The 27,502-nt window shown below is 41.4% G+C and overlaps 2 protein-coding genes and 1 pseudogene across 7 annotated transcripts in view; all 3 read right to left on the reverse strand.

The window, feature by feature from the left end:
- mrvi1 (murine retrovirus integration site 1 homolog) overlaps positions 1 to 25,822 on the reverse strand; it is a 158,306-nt gene extending 132,484 nt beyond the window's left edge. For all 6 annotated transcript variants that reach the window (XM_059652082.1, XM_059652079.1, XM_059652081.1 and 3 more), the window contains exon 1: positions 25,706 to 25,822. In XM_059652082.1, the coding sequence (XP_059508065.1) occupies positions 25,706 to 25,801 (96 nt within the window). In that variant the 5' untranslated portion in view covers positions 25,802 to 25,822. The remainder of the gene's footprint in view (positions 1 to 25,705) is intronic.
- LOC125459572 (5S ribosomal RNA) lies at positions 18,245 to 18,363 on the reverse strand (annotated as a pseudogene).
- Positions 25,823 to 25,866: 44 nt separating the features above from the next.
- Positions 25,867 to 27,502, reverse strand: part of LOC132210674 (tropomyosin-1, isoforms 9A/A/B-like) — a 42,793-nt gene continuing 41,157 nt past the window's right edge. The window contains exons 5-6 of the mRNA XM_059651842.1: positions 25,937 to 26,471; positions 25,867 to 25,875 (exon numbers count right to left, since the gene is read on the reverse strand). Of these exons, the coding sequence (XP_059507825.1) occupies positions 25,867 to 25,875; positions 25,937 to 26,471 (544 nt within the window). The remainder of the gene's footprint in view (positions 25,876 to 25,936; positions 26,472 to 27,502) is intronic.

Here is a 27,502-nt window from a genome sequence, read left to right on the forward strand (position 1 = left end):
TGAAATACAGAATCACTGATTTTTAATGTTTTTTTTAAATGGATGTGATTTGTAATAAAGCTGCAATTTTTTCCAGAGAGAATTCGAATTGATAGCATATTCTATTCTTAGATTGGTGCTTTCAGTAGTCAAAAAAAAAGTAAAACATTTGATTTTACATTCAGAAACCCTTTGATGAGTATTTGGCCTGAAGCAAAGTTGGCCATCCTGTATAAACGCATATGACCTTGCAAATAGACGGAGTAAGCTCAAGCTTTCTGGCCCACCCCAAACCCTTGTTCACTATACGTTCTGCTAAAAGAAAATTCCTTTACGTCAAAGGGATGTGCAGTATATAGGTTGGAGGATTAATTTTGTATGTGTTATGCCCACAAACATTGTAATACTACACTGTATGTGATCTGTCTATAATAGGCATTGAGATTAAATGGCTTTGAGCTACTAAATTCCATGGTGAAAACTGAACACATCGTACACATAGCAGTCAGCAGTCTAATAACTTGCTGTTTGTACTAAGGATGGAGAAGCAATGAAAAGCTTCAAATTGTATCAGTGATAATGGGAACTGCAGATGCTGGAGAATGCAAGATAATGAAATGTGAGGCTGGATGAACACAGCAGGCCCAGCAGCACCTCAGGAGCACAAAAGCTGACGTTTCGGGCCTAGACCCTTCATCAGAGAGGGTCTAGGCCCAAAACGTCAGCTTTTGTGCTCCTGAGATGCTGCTGGGCCTGCTGTGTTCATCCAGCCTCACATTTCATTATCTTAAAAGCTTCAAATTGTTAGTTTTGCTCATAGGACCAAGTGTTTTTCTTCGCAGAACTATGCAGTTTTTCATTTCTTCTACAGATGGAGCAAAAGGTGTTTTTATTTTTGATATTTCAAAAAGAACTGATTTACGATCCTGATGGCACACGAATGGCATGGCAAGCCAAAATTTACAATTATATTACTAAAGTTTTATTTTTCAATTTATTTTATACCCTATATGCAGTAGCTGGTGCAACATCAAGTAAAACTTAATTGTTTGGTAATAAGAAAATGAGCCTTGTTGAAATAAGGCTTTCTCAAAGCGTTTTGTCCACATTCATCAAGAAAATTCACAATTCAAACATGTAAATGTTTGTTTGCACATTTAAAGGTAGTTCTCCTATTACGCGATAGCTGTGTTCTTACATGACCTTGTGCTAGAGAAAATGCAGTTATAGGGAAATCACTACACCTGTATAGCAAGAAAGTAATTCATCACCATCTTCTCAAGGAAAATTAGGAATTGACAATAAATGTAGGCCTTTGCACATTCCAAGAAAACAACACAAGTTAAAAAATTACTAAGATTACTAAGACAAACATAAAATAAAAAGTGCTCAATTTATACACATACCATAAATATTACATTAAGAATGTGTTCCTTCCTTGTCACACCATATCTTGCTATCATGTTCTGTTGTCATCACTTTTGCTGTAATAGTCACTGCCATACTCAAAATATTCAGCAAATTATAAGCAAAGGTAATTTCAGTAAATTAAGTTTCTCATGTTCAAGTAAGGTTTAAGTAAAAGCAAAACTACAAAGATTATATGGTTTGTAATTGTTCAAATAATCCCAACTATAAATTGGGCTCTTGTGCCTTTGTCTACCTTCATTATTTGAAGGTCTTGGCCACTTGCTAAGTTTTACTCCCCCCAGTGTCTTGCTCACAGACCAATGACTGTGTAGGTTGAAGGTTAATCCTACATCTCAACACTGACAGTGTGCTCAATTTGATTAGATACATTGGTATCACTTTGACAGAACATGTGTTAAAATATTTTCCTCAGTCTTTGACAGAATCTGTTTGGTTGCTTTTACAAATTATAAAGTTTTATAAAATACTGAGAAGTTGAAATAGTAACAGGAGGATGACGTTTAGTTTCTACGGCCTGATCCACTACTCAATAAGATCTTTGCCGTTCTATGGCCATGCATGCTCCATTGCCCCACATCTCTGAATACCTTTGCTTAACAAAAAAATGCAATCAATCTCAAATTTACAATTAACAATTGGTCCAGAACTGCTGCACCTGTGGAAGAGACTTCCAAACTTCTACCATTCTTAGCATAGAGATGTTTCCTAATTTCACACCTGAAAGGTCTGACTCTGATGTTTAAACAATGCACTCTAATCCTACTTTCCCTAAACAGCAGAAATAGTTTCCCTTTAACTACTCTAACAATTCCCTTTAATATCTTGGAAGCTTTAATCCAATCATCCCTTACTTTATGTTACACTCTAGGGAACACAATCTTGGCTTGTACAGTCTCTTGCAGATAGCAAGAACTGCAGATGCTGGAATCAGAGACAACACAGAGACCTGGCCCAAAACATCAACTTTCCTGCTCCTCTGATGCTGCCTGACCTGCTGCATTCCTACAGCTGCACATTGTGTTGGAGAATTTCTGGTAGTTTAACCCTTTGGAGTCCAGGTATCTCAAGTTTAATACAAGTGATACTCGAACTAGTCACTAAACAATATTTTCAATTTTCTGAACTATTGCTGGGTCGACCAAGCATCGAGGGTTATTTATGTCCTCCTGTTCATCTTCCTAAACCTTTTGAGACTCACCTGTCCTCTCAGGTGGATGTAAACATTTTCATGGCACTGTTTTGAAGAAGAACAGAGGAGATATTTTGGCATCTTACCCAATATTTATCCCACAACTAATACTAGTAGAGTAGGCTATCATGTCACTTAGCCCATTGACATTTGTGGAATTTTGTTGTGTGTAAATTAACTGCAACTTTTCTACCATTCAACAGTGGACAGACCTTCAAAAGTACTTAATTGACTAAAATACCTGTACTTTGGAGCATCCTGAGGTTATGAAAGTTATACACATACAGCAAAGTGGCAGCCATAGTTTATTTCACACCACTGCAATTTGCAATATTCCAGGAATGTTATTAACCCATGCTCTCAACAGCACGATCAAAACAATGAGTAATCAGCTAAATTAGGGGCAATATGCAGCAGATATATTTAATATTACAGGACATAAACCTTGGTGTACACGTTAACAGTAAATTCAAAAGGAAATTGGGAATGGAGATCAATAAGGCAAGAAAATTATGATTCTGAAAGTAAGGTGTGATCATGAACAACAAAATGATGTCACAAGCGCAACGCATGAAGCAGGTTACTTCTGCTCATACAGTTTAACACAGATTGTGCATAAAGTTAAAATCACTCACAGTATTGTGCAGAAATCAAAGGTGGCCAAAGCATTTATAGCTTTTTGATCAATGTCTCCTATTCACAGCAGTCAAGTTTAAATTCTACTCTTTTGAGCCTTTTCTAAGTTTTCTTTTTATTCGATACTTGGGATGTGAAGGTCAGTGGCAACTCCAGCACTTACTGCTCATACCTAACTGCACTTCAGAAAATGGTGGTGAATGTGACCTTGACCCAGTGTGTGGATTAGATGCATTAAAAGTCCTTTTAGGAGATCCAGAATGCCTAGCCAGTGGTAATGAAGGAACAATGGTATATTTGCAATTTAGGATGGTATGAGAGATTCAGGGGTGATTGTCTTCCCTCGCATTTGGCGTCCTTGTTTGTCTCAGTTACAGATTGACAATTTAGGAGGTGCTGTTAATTGAGAATTGGCAAATTTCTATATTGCATCTCGTAAATGGGACATCCTGCTGCCATATGTGCTAATGGTAAATTGAGCAAATCTTTAAAGGTACTGGGTAGATACTACACAGGCAGGTTATTTTATCCCAGATGATGACGAGCATCTTGAGTGTAGTTGCAGCTGGATTCCTTTGGTCAAGGTTCCTGACATATACCTTGTTGATTACATAGAAGCTTTGAAGTGTTCTGAAGTTTTCCACTCATTGCTTAGAGCTCTTGTGTCACAGTGGTAGTGCCCTACCCCTGAACCAGGAGGTTCAGGTTCAAGTCCCACCTGCTCCACATGTGTGTCACAACCTCTCTGCAAAGGCTCATGTACAAAATACACAGTCCAAGTTCTATACTTGGAGACATGCTCAAAACGTGTGGTCCAATTCAACTCCCACAACAATGCTAGCTCACAGGCTCTGGGGTAATGGTAGCAACTTCACTTCGCATTTTACATTCGCAGAGAATGACTGAGTCTCCCCTTGTTAGACATCATCACTCCCCAGTATTAATGTGGTTTAGATGTTATGGATCACCTGTCAGTCCAAGTATGGATGTTACCCAAATTCATCATGAAAAGAGTTGTGAACGTAACTGAACAGCATGAAATCACTCATGAATAGCCCCAATTCTGACCCCATAACGCAAGGAAAATCACTGATGAAGCAGTTGCCGTAATGATTCCCCACCACCACCCATCCTCCCACCACCCCCATGGAACTACTACCGTGGTGTCCTGGACTGCGGGTATTAATTCATGGAAATGGTCACATTTGTAAATACTGGGGCAAAAAATTCAAACCCAGAATTGGTGAAGCTGATTGCTGAATAATCATAAAAGCGAGGTCAATTGGCAACACAACTGCAACTGTTTACACAAGACTGCTGGGATTACAACAAATTGAGGGTATCTTAATCTTTTTCTAAAAATCTAAAATTGTATATATTTAACAATTAACTGAAAGTTATTGTTTGCATTCAGGGGTCTAAGCAAGGGTACACAAACTATTCACTATGTATAGTTAGTTAATTGAGGATTTTAGCTTGAACATGTTTCTCTGTAACTGAGATTTGCAAACTCCTTAGTTCAAGAGCATAATTTTTCAGGGCAACCTGATAATGAATGCAACTTGTACAGATTGCTGGGAGTTTGGTGAATCATGGAAATGTTAATCTCTTTCTAAAAATTTAAATTTGTTTGTACTAACACTAAACTGAAAGTTTCAATTCAGGACCAGGAAGCTGAGTCAGGATGGCAAAAGTTTGGTGAATTGAAGGAATTAAGTGACCAGGTTCTCCGTCACTTAAGTTTTCAATTTATAGGCACAAGAGAAGGAGCTGGTTGGTAGTTAATTTTACTTTCTACTCTCTAATCTCTAATTTATAATAAATTACTCAGAAGTGAGTATAGCAGGACAGCTTAGTCACACACAATGCCCATCCAATGGCATGTGGGAAGTTGTGGACACTTCACCTGACCTATACAAGCACATGTGCATGAATTGTCACCAGCTGTAGAACCTTATGCTGGAATCACTGTGGTGCATCTTTGAGGCAGATGGTTGTGTAGATAGCATATTTAGGGTTTCACAACACTGCTGAGGAGTACGCAGGCGAATAGGGGATGGGTCATTGCAGGCAGTCCAGGAGATCCAGGCAGCTCTTCTACAACAATGTGCTGAATAATTGGTTTTCCATTCTGGGTACGGGTGAGGGTAATGGTTGTCAAAGGAGTGAAGGGAGAACCAGCCTGTGGTATAGTGGGTGGCTCACTTATACACGATGGAAAGAAGAAGGGTTAGAACAGCAGTTACAACAAAGGACTTGTTATTTAGGGGAACACTGGGATTTCTGCAGCCATAGGTGTGACGCCAGGATAGTATATTGTTTCTCTAGTGCTGGTATTAAGGATGTCATGGTGACTTAAGGGGGAGGGTGATCACCCAGAGGTCATGGTCCACATTGATACCAACAACATACATAGGGAAGGCTGGTGTGGTCCTGCAGAATCAGAATGAGGGAGCCAATTATTAAATTAGCAATCAGGACCTTGAAAGTAGTAGTATTCATATTACTCCCAATGCCACATGCAAGTAAGTTCAGAAGCGAGAGGAAAAGGTAGATAAATGATGTGACTAGAAAGATGGTGTAGGAAAATAGCACCTGCACAAGCTGGATAAGTCGTGCCTGAAAAGAAGTGCGACTGAGTTCCTTGTGTAGCATTTTGCTAATGCTGTTGGAGTGGGTTTAAGATAAAATCAGCAGGGCTGTGAGAATAACCAGAGAATATTATAGGGGAATACTGGAGTGCACTAAATACTTGGAGAGATAGATTGTACAAGAATAGGGAATTGTAAATTAATAGATGAAATTGGAATAAGGGAGAAATTAAAACATTTTAAATCAGGGTTACCATTGTATGTGAATGTGTGGTGTATATAAATTAGAGAGTTACTGTTGCCTTGTGGAATTATGATGACATGGCAAAAACAGAGACAAGAGTCAAGTAAAGGAAAGACTAGTTGTTAAGTATTCCAGGTTAAAATGTTTTCAGCTAAGAAAGGAAAGGGAAAGGAAATGTAAGAGGGGTGGTGTTATTTGTTAAGGAGAACATTGCAATGTAGAGAAAGATGATGTGCCAGAGGATTAAAGGTTAGAATCAATTTGTCTAAAGTAGCATAAACAATAGGCCACTGACTAGTGACAAAGATGTAGAGGGCAAATTTGCAAGACAATTACAGGCAGTTTAAAACATCATAAAATAACGAAGGACTTTAATTAAAGAAATTTAGACTGTATTTAGGGAATAGTGATCTTGTAGAAAAGAACAATGAACAATGCAGCGTAGATATAATTAACTGGAAGACAATCCAGTTCACCAGGAAGAGAGCTCAGCCAGGCAAAGTGGAGCAAAAGGTTGATGGTGAAAACTGTAGTTGAGTAATACCCTACCTTCAAAGATTTGGCACAACCAAGGTGTATTCCTCTGAAATTGAAAGGTAGAGCAAGCAAGCCTGAAATAACTGGAGTTAACATTCAGAAGAGAAAGTGTGTTTATGCCAGGGGTCAGGTATAAAACATAATTGAGAGCCAAGCTGAATATAGAAACATCATAGGGTAATGAATAAGCAAATGGAGTGGTAAAGAGGGAAAATGAAAGACAACTGATGGCTGAAATAAAACGGAATCCCAAAATTTTCTTTAGACATATAAGTAGTAAAAAAAGTGGCAAAAGAAAGAGCAAGGCTGAATAGGAGCCAAAAAAAGGATCAAAAAGGGATGTACAAATGGATGCAGGAGGCAGGCTGAATACTTAAATGAGTCCTTTGCTGCCAGACTTGCTGAGTGATGTCCGGTATTCATAGCTCTTTGTTTTTTTTTAACATTTTGCATCTGTTTTTACTAAGGAAGCAGATGCTACTCAAGCCAAGGTGAAAGAGGAGGAAATGTAATCATTATAAAAGGTTCTAAATTGATAAGAAGGCAATATCAGCTAAGCTGTTACTACTTAAAAGGTTACAAGTCACCAAGTTCAGATAAGGTGCATTCAAGTTTACTGAAAAAAATGAGTATGGAAACTTCAGAAGCACTGGCCGTAATTTTTCAGTCTTCTGTGCCAAGTGACTGGAGAATTGCAAACATTATGCCTTGTTTGAAAAAGAATATAAGGTTACGACCAGAACAGGACCAGTCAATACAACCTTCAGTGGTGAGCCAACTTCTAGAAACTATAATTCATGATAGAATTAATAGTTACATGAGCAAATATAGGTTAACTAAGAAGAGTCAGCATGGATTTTTACGGGGAGAATCATGTTTAATGAACTTGTTTTTTTTTAAGGGTTAATTGTTAAAATTGATGAGGGCACTGCTGTTGATGTGGTTATATGGACTTCCAAAAGACATTTAATATGATGTTACACACAGGCTTGTGAACAAAGTTAGAGCTCGTGGAATAAAAGAAACATTAGCAATATGGATTCAAAACTGACAGAGTGATAAGAAACAGCAAATAATGATTAATGAGTACTGGGGCTAGAGGAAGGTTTGTAATGGACGTGAGTACTGGGACCCCTGCTTTCCTGGTACATTACTGATCTAGACCAATTTGTACAGGGGACAATACAGTTGGAGAATGATACAAACTTGGAAATGTGCTAAACCGTGAGGACAACAGTGCGGAACTTCAAAGCAGCATTGGCAATTTGATGCAATATGCAAAGAAGCATGAGGTAATATATTTTGGTTGAAAGAACAAGGAGAAACAATTAAAGTAACGCGAACTACTTTAAAGGCTGTGCAGAAACGGGGACCTGGGAATATATGTGCACGTCATTAAATATGGCCAAAAGAACTGCAGATGCTGCAAATCAAGAACAAAAACAGAAGTTGCTGGAAAAGCTCAGCAGGCCTGGCAGCACCTTTGAAAACAAAATCAGAGTGTACATTTCGGGTCCAGTGATCCTTACTCAGAACAGTTCTGAACTGTTCTAAGGAAGGGTCATTGGACCCAAAAAGTTAACTCTGATTTTTTCTTCACAGATGCTGCTAGACCTGCTAAGCTTTTCCAGAAACTTCTATTTTTGTTCATAAAATGTGGCAATGTCCAGTTAATAAAGCACACTATATCCTAGGCTTCATTTATAGGAGTGGAGAGTACAACAGCATGAAAGTTATGGTCAACTTGTAAAAGACAGTAGTTAGTCTGCAGCATAGTTCCGGGCTCTACACCTCAAGAAGCATGTGAATTCATTGGAAAGAGTGCAGCAGGACTTTATGATCAATAGTTAAAGGAATGAGAACTTTAATTATGTAGATTAACTACACAAGTTGGGACTGTTTTCCTTGGACAGAAGAAGGCTAAGAGGAGGTTTGATAGAATTGATCAAAATCACGAGGGGTCTGAACTGAGTTGACAGGCAGCAAACTGTTCCCAATCATAAAATGACTGAGAATGAAAGAGCAAAGAAATAAAACAGTAATTTGCAAAATCTGGAATGCATTTTCTGGAGGTCTGGTGGAAGCAGGTTCAATCAAAGCATTCAAGAGAGCATCAGATGATTATCTGAATATAGAAACAATGTGCAGGATTATAAGGGATATAATGGTTACAAGGAAAAGATAGTAAGAACTGCTGATGCTGGTTACAAGGAAAAGATAGGAGATTGTCACAAAGTCATAACATTCATGCGAACAACTGATGTCAGTAAGATGAGATGAATAGCTTCTTCCTGCACCATAACATCAGTGAATCTGTGAAATGATGGAAACTACAGCCCATCGACTCCTTTATTGGTAAAGAAACGATTTACATTCATACAGGAAAACATTTCAAAGGTTACACAGTCTCTAATACTGTAATTATAAGGTATACCCTCTAACTCCAGCTAGGGGGTATTCACTCTACAAATGAGGGATCATAAAATGTCAAACTAAATGTATCATTATTCCGTTACCCTGAAGTAACAGTGAGTTGTTTGCACTAAGCTGTCTCATGGAAAGATTTCTCAATGGCAAAAGGTCACAGCTGCAATATCTGATGATCTTCTTTTCAAAGATCATCCTTGTTCTTCATGTTTTCCCATACATCATCATCATAAAAACAATTTCCTCCACATCCTTCGAAGTAAACTTAATTAATCTATAATGTATTAAAGAAATCTGTATATACACCAAGGCAACTCTGTTATAAATTCTTATAGTTATATTTGATGGGTGCTGCCTTTGTTAACTGGTAGGAGGTCAATTAACACCATGACAAGTGTCAAGTTTGCATACACAGCTAGCATTAAATGTACGGAAGTAAGACTCTGTCACAGAACTTGTACGATGAGGTCAGAATTCATGATTTTAAGATTGTAAGAATTTTGCCTCAGTCTGTCAGCCCACTTCACTAAAAGACCGACTGATTTTATGTCACATACACACTCAACACCAAACAACTGTATTTCCTGTAATGAAAGCAAAAATATTGTGATTCTGGAAATTTGAACTAAAAATGGAAAAATAATGGAGAAACTCAGCAGGTCTGGCTGTATCTGTGGAAGGAGCAATAGAGTTCAGGTTTCAAGTCTGATATGAATTCTTCAGAACTGAAAGGGGCTCAAAAAGAGTGTTTTTATGCTGTTGACAAAGAAGAGGGAATAGTCAGTGGAACAGATAGGGCGGGTGCCCAGAGCAAAAGCCAAAGGGAGTGCTACTGGTGGTAAAAGAGGGATAGAGATGGCAATGGTAGGCGTAGAAGGTAGCAAATATGTTTGACCTGATGATTGCAAAGCCAGGAAGACACAATTGAGGCACAGCTAGGGCAGAGGTGGAGGGAGTGTAATCAATGAGTAAGGCTCACGTTCTTAAGTTGTTCAACTCAATGTTGAGTCCGAGAGGCTGTAAAATGCCGTTCATCCCCACTTCCTTGACGTGTCTATCTTCTCTCCCACCTATCCACTGCTCTCACCTGACTGACCAATCCCCATCACTACCTACCTGCTATCGCTATCCCACATACCTTCCCCAGTACAACACCGCCACCCCCAATTCATTTCAGAGCCCCCTTTTCCTCCCCCATTTCTGAAGAAGGATTCTGACCCGAAACATCAACTTTCCTGCTCCTCTACGCTGCTGGGCGTGCTGTGTTCCTATTATCTCAGACTCCAGCATCAGCAGTTCTTACTATCTTTAAGTGGAATATTACTTGTTGTTCCTGCAGCTCATGTTAAGCTCTGTACTAATAGATCCCAGGATGGAAATGTTTGCATGGGAGCAAGATGGGTTATTAAAATCGCAAGTTGGAATAGACCAGACGGTCAGGGTCATTCTTACAGACACAGAGGAGGTGTTCCACAAAGCAATCAACCAGAATGCGGTTGGTCTCACCAATGTAAAGGAAACAACACTCTGAGTAGCAGTTACAGTAAACTAGATTGAAAAAAGTAGAAGCAAAATTATGCTTTACCTGGAAGGTGTAGTGGGGACCCTGTACAGTGAGGAGGGAGAAGGTGAATGAACAAGTGTTATACCTTCTACCACTGCCTGGGAAGATGCCATAATGGAGTGATAAAGTGTTTGGAGTGATGGAGAAATCGACCTGGGAGTCGCAGAGGGAACAGTCCGCATGAATCGCTGAAGTGGAGAGGAGGGTAACATGTTTTTGGTGGTGGCATCCTGCTGAAGATGGTGAAAATTGTGGAGAATGATCCATTAAATGCAAATACTAGTGTGATGGAAAGTGAGGGAATAATGTTTATAAACACAATAGCAGGTAATAAACTGGTTGTTAGCTCAAGGAAATGTTGCACAGCTTGATGATAAAGAGAACTTAAATTTTTGTTTCAACAGGTTGTTGAAAAGAGAGAAACAGATTCAAACCACAACTCCTTTTTTTTATCATTTGTGGGATATGAGTATTGCTGGCTGGCCTGCATTTCTTGCCCATCCTGAGCTGCCCTTGAAAAGCTGGTGGTGAGCTGCTTTTTTGAGCCGCTGCAGTCCTCCTGCTGTGGGTTGACCCACAATGCTGTTAGAGAGGGAATTCCAGGATTTTGACCCAGCCTCAGTGAAGGAGAAGCCATATATATTTCCAAGTCAGGATGGTGAGTGACCTGGAGAGGAATTTGGACATAATGATGTTCACATATATCTGCCGCCCTTGTCCTTCTAGATGGAAGTGGGTCATGGGTTTGGAAGGTGCTGTCTGAGGATCTTTGGTGAATTTCTGCAGTGCATCTTGTAGACCGTACACACTGCTGCTACTAAGCGTCTGTGGTGGAGGAAGTGAATGCTTGTGGATGTAGTAGCTGTTTTATCCTGGATGGTGTCAAGCTTCTTGAGTGTTGTTGGGACTACACTCAGCCAGGCAAGTGGGGAGTATACCATCACACTCCTGACTTGTGCCTTGTAGATGGTGGACAGGCTTTGAGGAGTCAGGAGGTAAGTTACTCGTCGCAGTATTCCTAGCTTCTGGACTGCTCTGGTAGCCACTGTGTTAATGTGGTGAGTCCAGTTGAGCTTCTGGTCAATGTAACCCCCATGATAGTGATAGTGGGGGATTCAGTGATAGTAACAACATTGAATGTCAAGGGGTGTTGGTTAGATTGTCTCTTATTGGTGATGGTCATAGCCTGGCATTTGTGTGGCGCGAATGTCACTTGCCACGTGTCAGCCCAAACCTGGATATCGTCCAGATCTTGTTGCATGTGAACATGGACTGCTTTCAGGATCTGAGGCGTCACAATTGGTGCTGAACATTGTGCAACCATTGGCAAACACCCCTACTTCTGACCTTGTGATAGAGGGAAGGTCATTGATGAAGCACCTGAAGACGGTTGGGCCTAGGACACTGCCCTGAAGAACTCCTGCAGAAATGTCCTGGATCTGGGATGTTTGACCTCCCACAACCACTGGAGCATTTTCCCCTGATATCCATTGATTCCAGTTGTGCCAGGGCTCCTTAATACCACACTTGGTCGAATGCAGCCTTGATATCAAGGGCTGTCACTCTCACCTCACCTCTGGAATTCAGCTCTTTTGTCCATGTTTGAACCAAGGCTATAATGAGATCGGGAGCTGAGTGGCCCTGGTGGAACCCAAACTGTGCATTGCTGAGCAGGTTATTTCTGAGCAGGTGCTGCTTGATAGCAATGTTGATGACACCTTCTATCATTTTACTGATGATCGAGAGGAGACCGATGGGGCAGTAACTGGCCAAGTTGGATTTATCCTGCTTTTTGTGTACAGGACATACCTGAGCAATTTTCCACATTGCTGGGTAGATACCGTATCCACAAGGACTGTGAGATGGTCACTCTTACCGATACTGTCATGGACGGATGCAACTGTAGCTGGCAGATTAGTAAGGATGAAGTCAAGTATGTTTTCCCTCTTGTTGGCTCCCTCAGCACCTGTATGATCCATCCAGCTCGATCAGTAGTATTGCTGCCAAGCCACTCTCGGTGGTAGACATTGAAATCCCCCACCCAGAGTACATTTTGTGCCCTTGCCTAAGTGCTGTTCAAACAGGGAGGAACGTATGTCATAATCAGCAGGAGGTTTCCTCGCCCATGTTTAACTTGAAACCACGAGACTTCATGGGGCCTAGAGTGAATGTTTAGCACTCCTACAGCAACTCCCTCACGACTGTATACCACTGTGTCGCCCCCTTTGCTGGGTTTGTCCTGCCAGTGAGACAGGACATATCCAAGGATAGTGATAGTGGTGTTTGGGACGTTATTTGTAAGGTACAATTCTGTGAATATGACTATGTCAGGCTGTTGCTTGACATGTCTCCCGTCTGCCATGGTGGGATTCGAACCTGGGTCCCCAGAGCATCAGCTGAGTTTCTGGATTAATAGTCTTGTGATAATACCACGAGGCCATTGCCTACCCCTCGGCTCTAAGAACAGTAATAATTAATAAAGCTTAACAGTTACTAAGAAATCTGACTTGAGCTTGTATTAAGACCTAAAGAACCCATGTTAGAGCCGGATCAAATGTCAGATCAAACATCAGTCACCTTATTTCAAACCTGCTCCTCATGACTGAATGTCAGTTAATAGTGGGGCAAAAACAGCAGCAATTTGTAAAAATAAATCACTTTGAATATGGTGGAACATTCCAAGCTGCTTCATGGCCATATTATCAAACAAAATTTCATTGTAAAGGCAAGTCACCAAACATTTGGTCAAAAAGGTAGCTTTTTTAGAAGTGTACTGGAGGAGAAGAGACAGGTGGAGGGGATTTTCAAAGCTTAGAAACCAGGCAGCTGAAGGCATGACGCCAGAAGTGCAGTTGCTCAGGAGGCCAGAATTGGGATAGTGTAGCTAGGAGTTCAGTATAGTGCATTCTATTTACTATTTCAATGTCACACAGGATTGGAAACAGCCTCAAGTACTCTTTATAAATATTGTGCTCTCAGTCCAAGTCAATCTGCCCCTTTTCCCTGGGTCTAATACCCTTCCTTTAATTGGCAGTCCAGAACTGTATACAACACTCCAGCTGTGATCAGGCTTAAACGTCAGGAAAAAAATGAACAGGCAAAATCAAGAAAATGATCAAACATGTCACTCATTTTAAACTTTGAATCCAATCCAAGGAATACAAAGTCAAGATCCAGATAAATACTTCACTACGGCAAAACCACAATGCCATCTAAAGATAGGCTCCTACACAACATTCTCCATGTTAAACAAATAAAGTAGCTGCTGAATTCCAGCAGGAGGAATGGTAAAGTGCATGGGAACTATAGATTTACGGATGTATTCCCTCCCACTGCACAATGCTGCCCCTCCCCATGACAGAGACAAGACTAATGAACATGTGCAACATGCTCCATTTACAGCAACTGTCATTTTATCTCTGTCTCAAACTTACGGCCTGCAGCATATAATTGCTTGGTATTTGATGATGTTTGTCTGTTAACTCTGCTCTGTTCTGTGTGTTGTTAAATGGGAGGTGGTGACATTGTAACAATGTCACTGCACTAGTATTTCAGAACACTAGCTCTACTGTTCTGGGGACAAGCGTTTGACTCCCATCGTGGAAGATAGTGAATTTTGAATTCACCAAAAATTTGGAATTAAAGGATAGCCTAATTGTGATGGGGCAGACTGGTGGTGTCCTATAGGGCTCTGAGTGATGTGTGCACACTATGATGAGATATGTGATCAGAGAAAACGGGAACTGCAGATGCTGGAGAATCCGAGAATACGAAGTGTGGAGCTGGATGAACACAGCAGGCCAAGTAGCATCTTAGGAGCACAAAAGCTGACATTTCGGGCCAAGACCCGATGAAGGGTCTAGGCCTGAAACGTCAGCTTTTGTGCTCCTAAAATGCTGCTTGGCCTGCTGTGTTCATCCAACTCCACACTTTATTATCTATGATGAGATATGTGGCAGGTTCAGGCAAGGCTTATCTCGACACTGGGAGCAACTTGCCAAGTACAGCTGCAAATTTCCCATTGGACAGTGGTGAATAATCAATTAAGGGTATTACAGTTTGTTAAATGCCTTTACTAATGCTGCAAGTGCCTTCATAAAGATTCAGTTTTCTGCTTACCAAATACATCAAACAAGCTGGACAACAGGATATTTTGACATGTAAATCAGAGCAGGTACCTGATGACCAGCTGGAATTATTCCAGATGCTGGTGTAGGACCTGAAGGTTGCAGGAGTGGGAGAACACAACTAATAGTTTCTTTAAACTTCTATGCAACTAGTTCCTTCCAATGGATGATCTGTGTGGGATGACTCAATTATGCACGAACAAATGTGCACCAGGAAAGTGACTGATGTCAACTGTGCACAATCACACCTGTTCATTTTGTTTCCCGATGATGAGGCTAATAATGTAGCCCAGGCAGGTCAATTCAGGCAAATACCTAGTATACCCCAGGTACAGGGCGCCATTGACTGCCCACACATGGCATTGAGAGGGCTTTATCATGCAGAATTAATCATTAGGAAGTTTTCCATTCAATTAATGTCCAGCTGATCTGTAATCACCATTACCACTTCCTGGACATGTGCACTACTAGCCTGGCAACAATCACAACTCCTGCATCCTGGAACATTATCATGTACTTGGTGCCTTTGGTGGTCCAGGTGCCTTACACAAATGGAAACCAGAGAACAAAGGAAGCATAGAAACATAGAAGATAGGAGCAAGAGGAGGCCATTCTGCCCTATAAGCTTGCTGCACCTGTAATCACGATCCAACTCAATAGCGTAATACTGCTTTCTCCCCAAAACTTTGATCCCATTCACCCCAAGTACTATATCTAGCTGCCTCTTGAATACACGCAATGTTTGCGCATCAACTACTTACTGTGTTAATGAATTCCATAGGCTCACCACTCTTTGGGCGAAGGAATATTTCCTCATCTCTATCCCAAATGGTCTACCTCAAATCCTCAGACTGTGACCTCTGGTTCTAGTCACACCCACTGTCGGGAACATCTTCCCTGCATCTACCCTGTCTAGTCCTGTTAGAATTTTATAAATTTCTCTGAGATCCCCCTTCATTCATCTGAAATCCAGTGAAAATAATCCTAACCTAGCCAATCTCTCCTCATACATCAGGCCAGCCATTCCTGGAATCAGCCTGTTAAACGCTTGCTACATTTCCGTGAGAACAAGACCATCCTTCCTCAGAAAAGGAGACCAAAACTACACACAATATTCCAGATGTGTTCTCATCAAAGCCCTGTACAACCCAACAACACAATATTCCAGATGTGTTCTCATCAAAGCCCTGTACAACCCAACAACACAGCCCTGCCCCTGTACTCAAAACCGCTCGTAATTAAGGCCAACATACCATTTGCCTTCTTTACCACCTGCGGCACCTGCATGCTACCTTCAGCGACTGATGCGCAAGGACACCCAGGTCCCACTGCATACTCTCCTCTCCCAATTTACAGCCGTTTAGACGGTAATCTGCCTTCTTATTTTTGTTTCCAAAGTGAATAACCTCACATTTATCCAAATTATGTTGCATCCGCCATTGATTTGCCTACTCACCCAATCTGTCCAGATCACGCTGAAGGATCTCTGCATCTTGGTCACAGTTCACTCTCCCACCAAACTTGGTGTGATCTGCAAACTTCGAGAAATTACATTTTGTTCCCTCATCCAAATGATTAATATATATCATGAACAGCTGAGGTACTAGCATCAATCTCTGTGGCATCCCACTCGTTACTGCCTGCCAATTTGAAAAGGACCCATTAATTCCTACTCTTTGTTTCCTCTCTGCCAACCAGTTTTCTATACATCTCAATATGCTTCCCCCAGTGTCATGCAGTTTAATTTTGCACAATAATCTTTTATGGGGGACTGTGTCAATCACTTTCTGAAAGTCCATATATACTGCATCAACTGGCTCCCCTTTATCAACTCTACTAGTTACACCTTCATAGAATTCCAACAGATTTGTCAAGCATGACTGCCCCTTCATAAATCCATGCTGACTCTGTCTGATCCTGCCACTGCTTTCTCTGCTATAAAGTCCTTAATAATGGATTCAGAAATTTTCCCCACTTACTGGTCTTACTGGTCTATAATTCCCTGTTTTCTCTCTCCTTCCCTTTTTGAGTATTTCAGTGGCATTAGCTACCCTCCAATCTGCAGGGACTGTTCCAGAGTCTACAGAATCATGGAAGATGACCACCAATGCATCCACTGTTTCTAGAGCCACCTCCTTAAGTAACCTGGAATGCAGATTATCAGGCCCTGTAGATTTATCCACTTTCAATCCCATCAATTTTCCAAGCACCATTTCTGCACTAATATTGATCTCCCTCAATTCTTCCCTCTCACTAAATCTTGCTTTCTTCAACATTTCTGGTATCTGATTTGAGTCCTCTTTTGTGAAGACAGAACCAAAGTACTTATTCAGTTGCTCAGCCATTTCTTTGTCCCCTATTATCTGTAGGGGTTCCCCATTTCTGTGTGTAGGGGACCTAACATTTGTCTTCCCCAATCTTTCTCTTCATGTACCTATTACAGAAGGAATAAGGACATTCCTATCACAGAAACTCTTAGTGTCAGTCTCTATATTCCCTGCAAGCTTACTTTTGTACAGTATTTTCCTCTTGGTCCTTCTTTGCTGAATTCTAAACTGCTCCCAATCCTCAGACATATTATTTTTCTTGGCTAATCTGTATGCTTCTTCCTTGGATCAGATACTATCTCTAATTTCCTTTGTATGCCATGGATTAGCCCTCTTGTGCATTTTGCTTTTGTGCCAGACAGGAATAAACAGTTGTTGCAGTTCCCCCATGCATTCCTTGAATGTTTGCCATTGCCTATCCACTGTTATCCCTTTAAATAACTCTCCCCAATCCATCAAGATAAACTCAAGAACGACTGCAACAATGAATCCTGACACCATTGTACAAGCCCTTGATGTGAAGCACAGTTACAATGCTGCTCATGTTTCGACCAAGGCTTTGGTGGTGCTGGTGGTGGTGATGGGGAAGAGAGGGCACCTTCGCTATATTCCAGACAGTGTGCATGTCATCCTCGCACATGATGGAGAAGGCATGAAGGCAATGTGCTAGATGTTGGGCAACTGTGGGAACTGGGGAAGCAGTCTTTCAAAGATGAGCACCAGTACATTAGGGAGAACAACCTCTCCTCCTTCCCCATGACAGAGCTCAGCTGTGTCAGGTACTACACACCAGACAGGACCTGACTGGCACATTTTCCAGTATATGGCAGTTGTCTGCAAAGACTGTCATGGAATAGTTGTTGGTCATGATGCCAGCATTAGGTTTATATTATGGAGGTGAGCTGAAGCCTCAATTGGCTTTGCTTGTGTTCCCTTTTGATGTCTGTAAATAAAAATTCATATTGGAATTATCTGACTGTCTGACTATATGTGACATTTCTCCGATAAGGGTCTACAGTGGGCACTGGGACAGAGTGTTGGTGACTTAGGTAGAGTGTTGGGACAGAGGAGTATAAGGACATGTAAAGTGTGTGGCATTGAGGTTAAACAGCAACAATTTGAGAGAATAGGATAGTAAATATGAGAGAGTCAGCCAGGCTGGCTATGTTCCGTGGGCAGTGTAGCTATAAGGCTCCTACTCCACCTGGTATTCCCAGGTGGTCTCCCATCCAAGTACTAACCAGGCTTGAGTCTGCTTAGCTTCTGAGATCAGACAAGATCAGGCGTTTTCAGACTAGTATGACCGTAGGCTTCTTTCCTACTGCACCTGGTATTCCCAGGTGGTCTCCCATCCAAGTACTAACCAGGCCCGATTTTGTTATCGTAGCTTTAAGGCTGTTGCGCCATTACATTGCCTGTGAGGGGAAACTCTTGTATTGCTAACAATTGTCTGAGTGCACAGTGGTCTTTCAAAGATGGCACTGGTACAAGGGATACTGGTTTTTCAATGGATATCTAATGTGTGGTAAGTTGTCCCAGGGATAGTGCATGGTATAATGGAATAGAATCAGATAAAGGGGTGGGGGAAGTAATTAATGAGGAATTGTTGGTAAGATGCAGTGAAAAATCTTTATTAAACTTGCAGCAAAAATCCCTCCAAAAAAAAACTTGATGCAACTTGCAAGTAGTCAAAAAAAATAAATTTGAGCCCTATTGAACCATTATTGGCTGTCATAGACACCCATTAGATTCACAATGTCCTTCGGGGGAAAGGAAATCTGCCAGGCCAGGCCCAAAACAATATGGTTGACTGCTAGCTCTCTAAAATGGTCTAGCAAGTCATTCTGTTTCAAGACAATTAGCGATAAATGCTAGCCATAACTTGTGAGCAAATGCAAAACAAATCTACGGGCATTGTTAGCGAGGTCAACATTTGTTGTTTGCCCCTAACTGGCTATGAGAAGGTGGTGATGAGCTGCTTTCTTCTACAGTTGCAGCTCATGGATGGCAGAGAAAAGGAAACTAAACTCAAACAATAAGCTGCAACCTTGAGAGCAGATATATTAAAAGTACTCTTAATAAAGCTGCTGGTTAGGCATAGAAACTGGTTTGCCATCTCTACAGAACTCTGAGGCATTAAGTGCAGCAATTTGTGAAGATGGAGAATAGCTTAAGCTTATCAGTTCCAGTGACTTTCCTTCTTTAGCTGAGAGATCCACTCACTCCTTGGGATTGACGAATATTGGGATTCATGGCCTACTTATTTGCTACAAGAATGGACAATGCAAATGCAGTAGTGACGAGTAATAAAGTGACATTCTCAAGTGTAACAGGAGTTGAAATAACTAGAAGCATATATTACTATTGAAGGAAATAACTCATCACCATGGATATTGAAGTTAGTCATTGAATGATTAAGAAACAGCAAACTTCAACTATGTGTTGACCTTAAGGTAGTCAACAAAGCTAACACGCTAAACAAGTACCCAATTCCTATGATCCAAGAATTACCAGCAACGTTTCAACATGCAGAGCTATCTTCAGAAACCCCTGGTGAAAGAAACCAACACCTAATAGTTTTTGTTCCTTACAAAGGTAGGTTTCAGAATGCCCTGTGGATTAAGTCGGACACCTAGCACCTTCCAGAAGATAGTGTTTACAATCTTGTCAGATATTAAGGGAATACTCAATTACTTAACATCAGTCAAAATTATTTTGTAAATGCTATCCAAAGGCAGAATTACATCTAACGTAGGACTTAGTATTCTGATGTTTGTGACCACAGGCTGTTTCAACAGCATTGACATGTAGTTTGCAGCAAATAGTCAAACGGACAGTTTATGGTTTGCCAGTCATTGTGATGCATGGCCTGCAAACTAGTTTCACCCTGGCAATGAAATTTATACATCACTATAGATTTGATCCTGCTACCTAGATAGCATTTAATAAATAATCCTGATTGTGCTAAGTAGTACCCTGGAGTGTCATTTAATATTATCAATCCACCTTGCAGTGCGATGCCCTTGTGAGTGATAGAAATTACATTCAATCACACAAGGGAACCTGTTTGTTCAAGGCAAGATTCAGTTCAGGAAAAGGTTTGGAGTTTGCCAATTCCTGTGTCATTCCCCATGAGAGTGCCTTGATCAATCAGAGTTTACCTGTCTTGTCTAGCCTTTTTTTATTCCAGCTAAAATCAACAGTTCACGCTTCCTGCTACATCTCCATGCTAACATGGTCCAATCATTCAGCACCTTCTTCTCATGGTGTATTAATTTATTTTCCCTTTCAAATGTTTTGTTTCTTATGTCAGTCCTGATGAGTGCAGGATAAAAAGCTTTGACTACATGTCCCTTTTGCATAATCTGAATGACCTCTTATCAGGACAGTCCCCAGTCTTCTCTTTTCTACTGCTCTAACCTGTTCATTCATTCCTGATACTGGGTCACTGAAAGCTTCATGTATCAGAAATCATAACAGGAGGAAGACATTCAGCCCTCTAACATGATTTAACATTCAAACAATCGTAAATGGTCTGCAGAGATACTAAATTTACTCACCTTGGCACAATATACCTTATTATCTTTAGCATCTGGAATAATTAAACAACAATATCTTCCATTTACCGACTGCTCTTAATGGACCAATATATCTCTAGGTATTTAACAAGTATACCTCCTTTTTAAAAAAACTGATACCTATCCACTAAGTGAGATACTTGGACAGGTGGCTAAAATCTTGACCAAACAGGTAGGTTTTAAGGACCTAAAAGAGAACGGCAGGGTAGGGAGCTAGAGTTTGAAGAATTTTAGGGAAGGCACTACTGAAAATCAAGGCAACTGTTGGCACAATACATTGATTGAGAATTTAAAATTAGCGATTCTAAACAGGCAAAACTTTTTTTTAAGAGATAATGGGAACTGCAGATTCTGGAGAATCCGAGATAACAAAGTGTGGAGCTGGATGAACACAGCAGGCCAAGCAGCATCTTAGGAGCACAAAAGCTGATGTTTCGGGCCTAGACCCTTCATCAGAAAAGGCGGATGGGGAGAGCGTTCTGGAATAAATAGGGAGAAAGGAGGAGGCGGATTGAAGATGGATAGAGGAGAAGATAGGTGGAGAGGAGACAGACAAGTTAAAGGGGCAGGGATGGGGCCTGTAGAGGTGAGTGTAGGTGGGGAGGTAGGGAGGGGATAGGTCAGTCCGGGGAGGACGAACAGGACAAGGGGCGGGATGAAGTTAGTAGGTAGGAGATGGAGGTGGGGCATGGGGTGGGAGGAGGGGATAGGTGAGAGGAAGAACAGGTTAGGGAGGTGGGGACAAGCTGGGCTGGTTTTGGGATGTAGTGGGGGAGGGAAGATTTTGAAGCTTATGAAATCCACATTGATACCACTGGACTGCAGGGTTCCAAGTGGAAAATGAGTTGCTGTTCCTGCAACCTTCGGGTCGCATCGTTGTGGCACTGCAGGAGGTCCAGGATGGACATGTCGCCAAAGGAATGGGAGGGGAAGTTAAAATGGTTCGCGACTGGGAGGTGCAGTTGTTTATTGCAAACCGAGTGTAGGTGTTCAGCAAAGCGGTCCCCCACCCCTCCGCTTGGTTTCCCTGACGTAGAGAGAGCCACAACGGGTACAGCGGATGCTGTATACCACATTGGCAGATGTGCAGGTGAACATCTGCTTGATGTGGAAAGTCTTCTTCGGGCCTGGGATGAGGGTGAGGGAGGAGGTGTGGGGGCAGGCGTAGCACTTCCTGCGGTTGCAGGGGAATGTGCTGGGTGTGGTGGGGTTGGAGAGGAGTGTGGAGCGGACAAGGGAGTCACAGAGAGAGTGGTCCCTCCAGAAAGTGGGCAATGGTGGGGATGGAAAAATGTCTTTGGTGGTGGGGTCGGATTGTAGATGGCGGAAGTGTCGGAGGATGATGCGTTGAATCCAGAGGTTGGTGGGGTGATATGTGAGGATGAGGGGGATTCTCTTTTGGCGGTTACTGCGGTGACGGGGTGTGAGGGATGAGTTGTGGGAAATGCGGGAGACATGGTCGAGGGCGTTCTCGACCACTGCGGGAGGGGATGTTGCGGTCCTTGAAGAACAAGGACATCTGAGTTGTATGGGAGTGGAATGCCTCATCCTGGGAGCTGATGCGGTGGAGTCAAAGGAATTGGGAATAGAGGATGGAATTTTTGCAGGAAGGTGGGTGGGAGGAGGTGTATTCTCGGTAGCTGTGGGAGACGGTGGGCTTGTAATGGATATCGGTTTCTAGGTGGTTGCCTGAGATGGAGACAGAGAGGTCCAGGAAGGTGAGGGATGTGTTGGAGATGGTCCAAGTGAACTTGAGGTTGGGTGGAAGGTGTTGGTGGCAAGAAATTTAATCAACATTTAAGAAACAAGTATAACTGACCTTGGGAATGTGGTGGTGAGCACTGAGAGTCACCACATAAACAGTCAGTCATTTGAAGGTAATTTAGCAGGTTGGTGTGGTGGTTCCACAGCTATGATAGAAGAGCCCTGAGAAAATTTGCTGAGAGACTGTGGATGGAGCAGATTATTTTCCTAAAATAGGATTGTCTTATTTAGTCTTGCTGTATATGTACTTCAGCTTAACCCTCCTCATAACATTTTAAATTGCACTTAAAATGTTAAAAACAAACAGGAAACACATTAAAATATTGTTTATGTAATACAGTGAATGTTATTACAAGGCAGTGCTTTCCAAACATTTTCTCACTGCAATCCCATTTCATGGTTTGAAAATTGCCATGACCCTCTGGGAGATTGGGTGGGGAAAGCGAGTTGGTGTGATGGCGGTGAAGAATTATGAGAGAGGGGGCAGGGTCAGAAGACCCTTCAAAGTGTGGTGAAGCGTCAAAGCTACATGGCAGTCATTGCTGCCTCTGAACTCATGACCCCATGACCCCAAAATTTCGGTTTCAGAACCCACTGGAGTCCAGCAACGCCCTCCCCATTCTGAGAAGCCCTGTTATAACGTTGCTATTACTGTTATCTATCTGGAACAAGATAGATGTTGCACAATATTCGCACGGGTCTTAACTATAATTATGCAAATCTGGTAGAGTGTCAGACTATGACGAACATCTCTTACAGTACACTTTCTCCACTAATTACTAATTTTAAAAGAGCTTTAATTTACATACAGCCTTTCTCTACCTCTGGAAATCCCAAAACATATTAAAGTCAATGAAGTACTTTTGAAGCACAGTAACTAGACACTTACACACAAGATATCACCAACAGGAATATGATTATGACCAGATAACCTGTTTGATTTGTGATGTTATCTGAGAAATAAATATTTGCACAGGACATTTTGGATATATCCCTGGTCTTCTTCAAATAACGGGTGTGGGGTCTTTAACAGTCACTTGAGAGGATAGATGATATCATCTCAAATGAAAGACAGCACTTCCAACTAGATTCACCGGTATTGTACTGGGGCTAGAAGGATTAAATTATACTGAGAAGTTGCAGAAACATAGATTAGAATCCCTTGAGTTTAGAAGATTGACTGGTAATCCATTTTCAAGGTCGGATAAGGGACTTGACAGGGTTGATATTAACTACTTCATCTCATGTGGTGGTGGTAGTGATGGTGTTGGGGGCAGGGGGAGATATTCTGTATAAAGAGGGCATAACCTTAAAGTTACAGCCAGACCATTCAGGTGTGATGTTAGCAAGCCATTTTTCATAGAAATGGCAGAGGAAACCTGGAATGTTATCTCCCCTGCAAACAAAAGTTGTCACGGCTGTGAATCAATTGGAACATTCAAGACTGGGATTGTTGAATTTTTTCCTCCAATTTTGAGGGATATGGAATCAATGAGGGTAAATGAAGTTGAGGTACAGATCTGCTTTGTTCTACTGAATGATGGACTACTCTCAAGGAGGTGTAAGATCTACTCCTATTCTTTTTCTTTCCATGTTTCAGGTGTCTTTTGGTGGATTGAATGTTGTGATGTAGAATACAGTGTAGTGTGATGTAGTTTGATTCTGTGTTGGGTGATATGGCAGTATGGCATTGTGTGGTCTGGTGTTCTGTGGTCTGGTTTAATTTAATATGGTGTGGTTTGCTGTGAAATGGAGTTTCATGTGGGATGGTCTGGTGCAGTTTGATGTTTTGGTATGTTGTGGTTTGAGGTTGCACTGTGGAGTGTGGTTTCACCTTATCCAGCCATGATTTGGATAAGGAGAAACCAACAGCCGTTGGTTGTGTTTGGAGTGAGGACTCTGGGATGTGTCAAGCAACAGCCTGACACAGTTATACTCAGGTGATCAAACCCTATACATAACGTCCCAAACAACACCAGTACCATCCCTGGTATCATGTCCTGTCCCACAAGCAGGACCGACCCAGCAGAAGACTCAATGATATACAGTCAAGAAGGAGTTGCCCTAGGAATCTTCAACATTGACTCCATCCCATGAAATCTTACAGCATCAAGTCAATCATAGGCAAGGAAACCCCTTGCTGATAACCACATACTTGCCCTTCTCCCCTCAGCTGACAAATCAGTGATCCTCCATGATGAAGACACTTGGAGGATGCATTGAGAGTATAAATGGTGTAAAATGTACTCTGGATAGGGGACTTCAATCTCCATCACCGTGGGTGGTTTAGCAGCAACACTACTGACTGATCTGGTTGAGTCCAAAAGGATACAGTTACTAGCCTTGGTCTGTGGCTGGTGGTGATTGAGCAAACAAGAGACAAGAACATAGGAACATAGACTCACCAATCTGTTTGCTGCCAAAGCATCTGTCCATGACAGTATCAGTAAGAATGACCACAGTTCTTGTGGAGACAAAGTCTCATCTTCACATTGAGATGACACTCCATCATGTTGTGTAACATTGCCACTGAGCTAAATGGGATGGACTTCGAACAGATCTAGTAACTCAAATCTAGTGTGGGCCATCAGCAGCAGCAAAATTGTACTCAAATACATTGTGCCTAGTGTTCCGCAGTCTACCAATACCATCAAGCCAGGAGATAAGACCTGGTTCAACGAAGAGTGAAGGAGGACATTTCAGGAGTAGCATTAGACATAACTATAAATGTGGTGCGAATCTTGTAAAGCTGCAAAACAGGATTACTTGTGGTGCCAAACAATGGAAAGGGAGAGACAGAGCTACGCAATTCCATAAACAACAAACCAGGTCTGGTGCATATAGAACCCTTTAGCTCAGTTTTTTCTTACAAAATGCTTTCATTCTTATTGGAAACGGAACACCGAGAATAATCAGGCTCTACAGCTGAAAATCACACTCAGTGGGCTCGACAGGGCACAAATTTTCAATTGACAAGCACTTTCACTACTACATCAGTACAGCCTCTAAAAAATCAGAACAGAATTCAAAAAATAACCCAAGGATATAGCCTACAGGAAAATAAATTAGCAACAATGGAAACAATCCAAGCTAGTCTGTTAAAACTGCTCTCTGTTTAATTAGATAGCTGATCTGTAATGGAATTCTGTTCCTCCACCTTTCCTCCATATTCCTTAGTACTCTTACCAAATTAAAAATCACTCGTTGTCAGTCACAAAAGTACCAATGTTTCCCAGCATCCACAACTTAATAGGGATTGCACACATCTTGTTAAACTCTAGAAGAATGTTGACTGAAAACATGGTCCTTACCCGAATTCCTTCAGTTGCATTTCCTGCTGGAAAATTTATTTTTTTCATAGCCCTTTTTGCGCTGGCCAAGATAGCCAATAGTCTTTCTTCTGCCATTGCTGCTCTACACTGAGCTGATGAAGCCTTATGTTTTAATGCAGCCAACATCTCAGTAACCTCGGCTACTCTATCTTCCATTGCAGACATTTTCTTGGAGGAATCTAGTAAGGACTCCCTAGCATGTTCCTTCACCCTCTCAGTCTCCTCTTTGACTCTCTCCAACTCCGCCAAAAACCCAGTGGCTCTTTGTTCTTCTGCAGCAGCTTTCAGTTCGGCAACAGCCACTAATTGCTCGGTCTCCTCTATCTTCTTCTCCATGTCTCGGGTCTTTGTCTCAAGCATCTTTACTTTCTTCTCCGCCATCTCCAAGGCCAACATCATCTTCTTCCTATCCTCGTCTGTCCTTTCATTGTCCTCACTGACTTTCTGCTGGAGCTCAAACAGTGCAAACTCTGATAAAGATAATTTTTCTTTCACCTCAGCTAATTTTTTGTTGGATTCCAGTAATTTTCCTTCTGTTTCGATGGCTGCATTTCTAGCACTGGTCAGTTCTTCATCAGCTGTAGTCATGTCTTCCAAAGCTTTTTTAACCTTCTTGCTTTCAAGGGTTTTGGCTATGATAGCTTCCTTTTCCTTGGTCTTTGCTTCCTTTGCACTTTGCAGTGCATCAGCAGCTTTTTCTTCAGCCTCTTCTCTGAGAATCTTCTGAAGTTCCAATTCTCTTATCCTGAGAAAAGCAGTAACATTTCTAATACCACAATGCATACAAACAATGAAAGATCTGCAATTCTATAAGCATGTTTCACACCCTCAAAGACCCACAGTGTGACTTACAGCTAATAAGGCACTTTTAAAGAGTAGTCACTGAACATAAGATCATAAGAAATCAAAGTAGGCCATTCAGCCCCTCAAGCTCTGACATTCCATAAAATCATGGTCAATCTGATCATAGCTTTAATTTCAATTTTCAGCCTGCCATAACTATCAAGACCGTTGTAGATGAGAAGCTGTCTTACTCAGCTTTGAATATATTCGATAACCTAGTCTTTACTGTTCTGAACTAGAAAATTCTGAAAACTAAAGAGTCATGGGGATAATAAAATTCACATAATCTTCATTTCAAATGGGAGGCAATTCCTTCTGAATCAGCGCTCCCTAGTTCTAGATCTGTCCATGAGGGGAATCATCCTCCCAGCATTTAACTCATCAAGCCCCTCAGAATCTTATTTTTCAAAATTATCAACTTGTATTCTTCTAAATTCCAATGAGATTGGAACCTAGTTAACCTTTCCCCTAAGGCAACTCCTGCATCTCAGGAATCAAACTAATGAAGCTTCTTTAAACTGCTTTAATGCAAAATTTTCCATCTGAAATAGGATGTGGTCTCATGAATACCCTGTTCAGTTGTAGCATGATTTCTTTACCTTTATATCCTATTCCCCTTGTGGTAAAGGCCATCATTTATTTGCCTATCGATTCATTTTCTCTACTTGTACGCTGGCTCTTTCTGATGCATGAACAAGTATACTCAAATCTTTCTTTACTGTCATATTCTGCAGTCTCTTTGCATTTAAATAATGTTCCACTTCTTTTATTCTTCGCAGTGAACAACACGGACAAGATCATATTTTCCCGTCCTATACTCCATCTGTTAAACTTTTGCCAAGTCAATTAGCCTACCTATATTTCTTGGCAAATTCTGTGTATCCTCCTGACAACCTGCTTTCCTAACTATCTGTATCATCAGCAAATTTAGCT

This window comes from Stegostoma tigrinum, chromosome 17 (genome assembly GCF_030684315.1).
Source record: "Stegostoma tigrinum isolate sSteTig4 chromosome 17, sSteTig4.hap1, whole genome shotgun sequence".
Taxonomy (NCBI): Eukaryota; Metazoa; Chordata; class Chondrichthyes; order Orectolobiformes; family Stegostomatidae; genus Stegostoma; species Stegostoma tigrinum.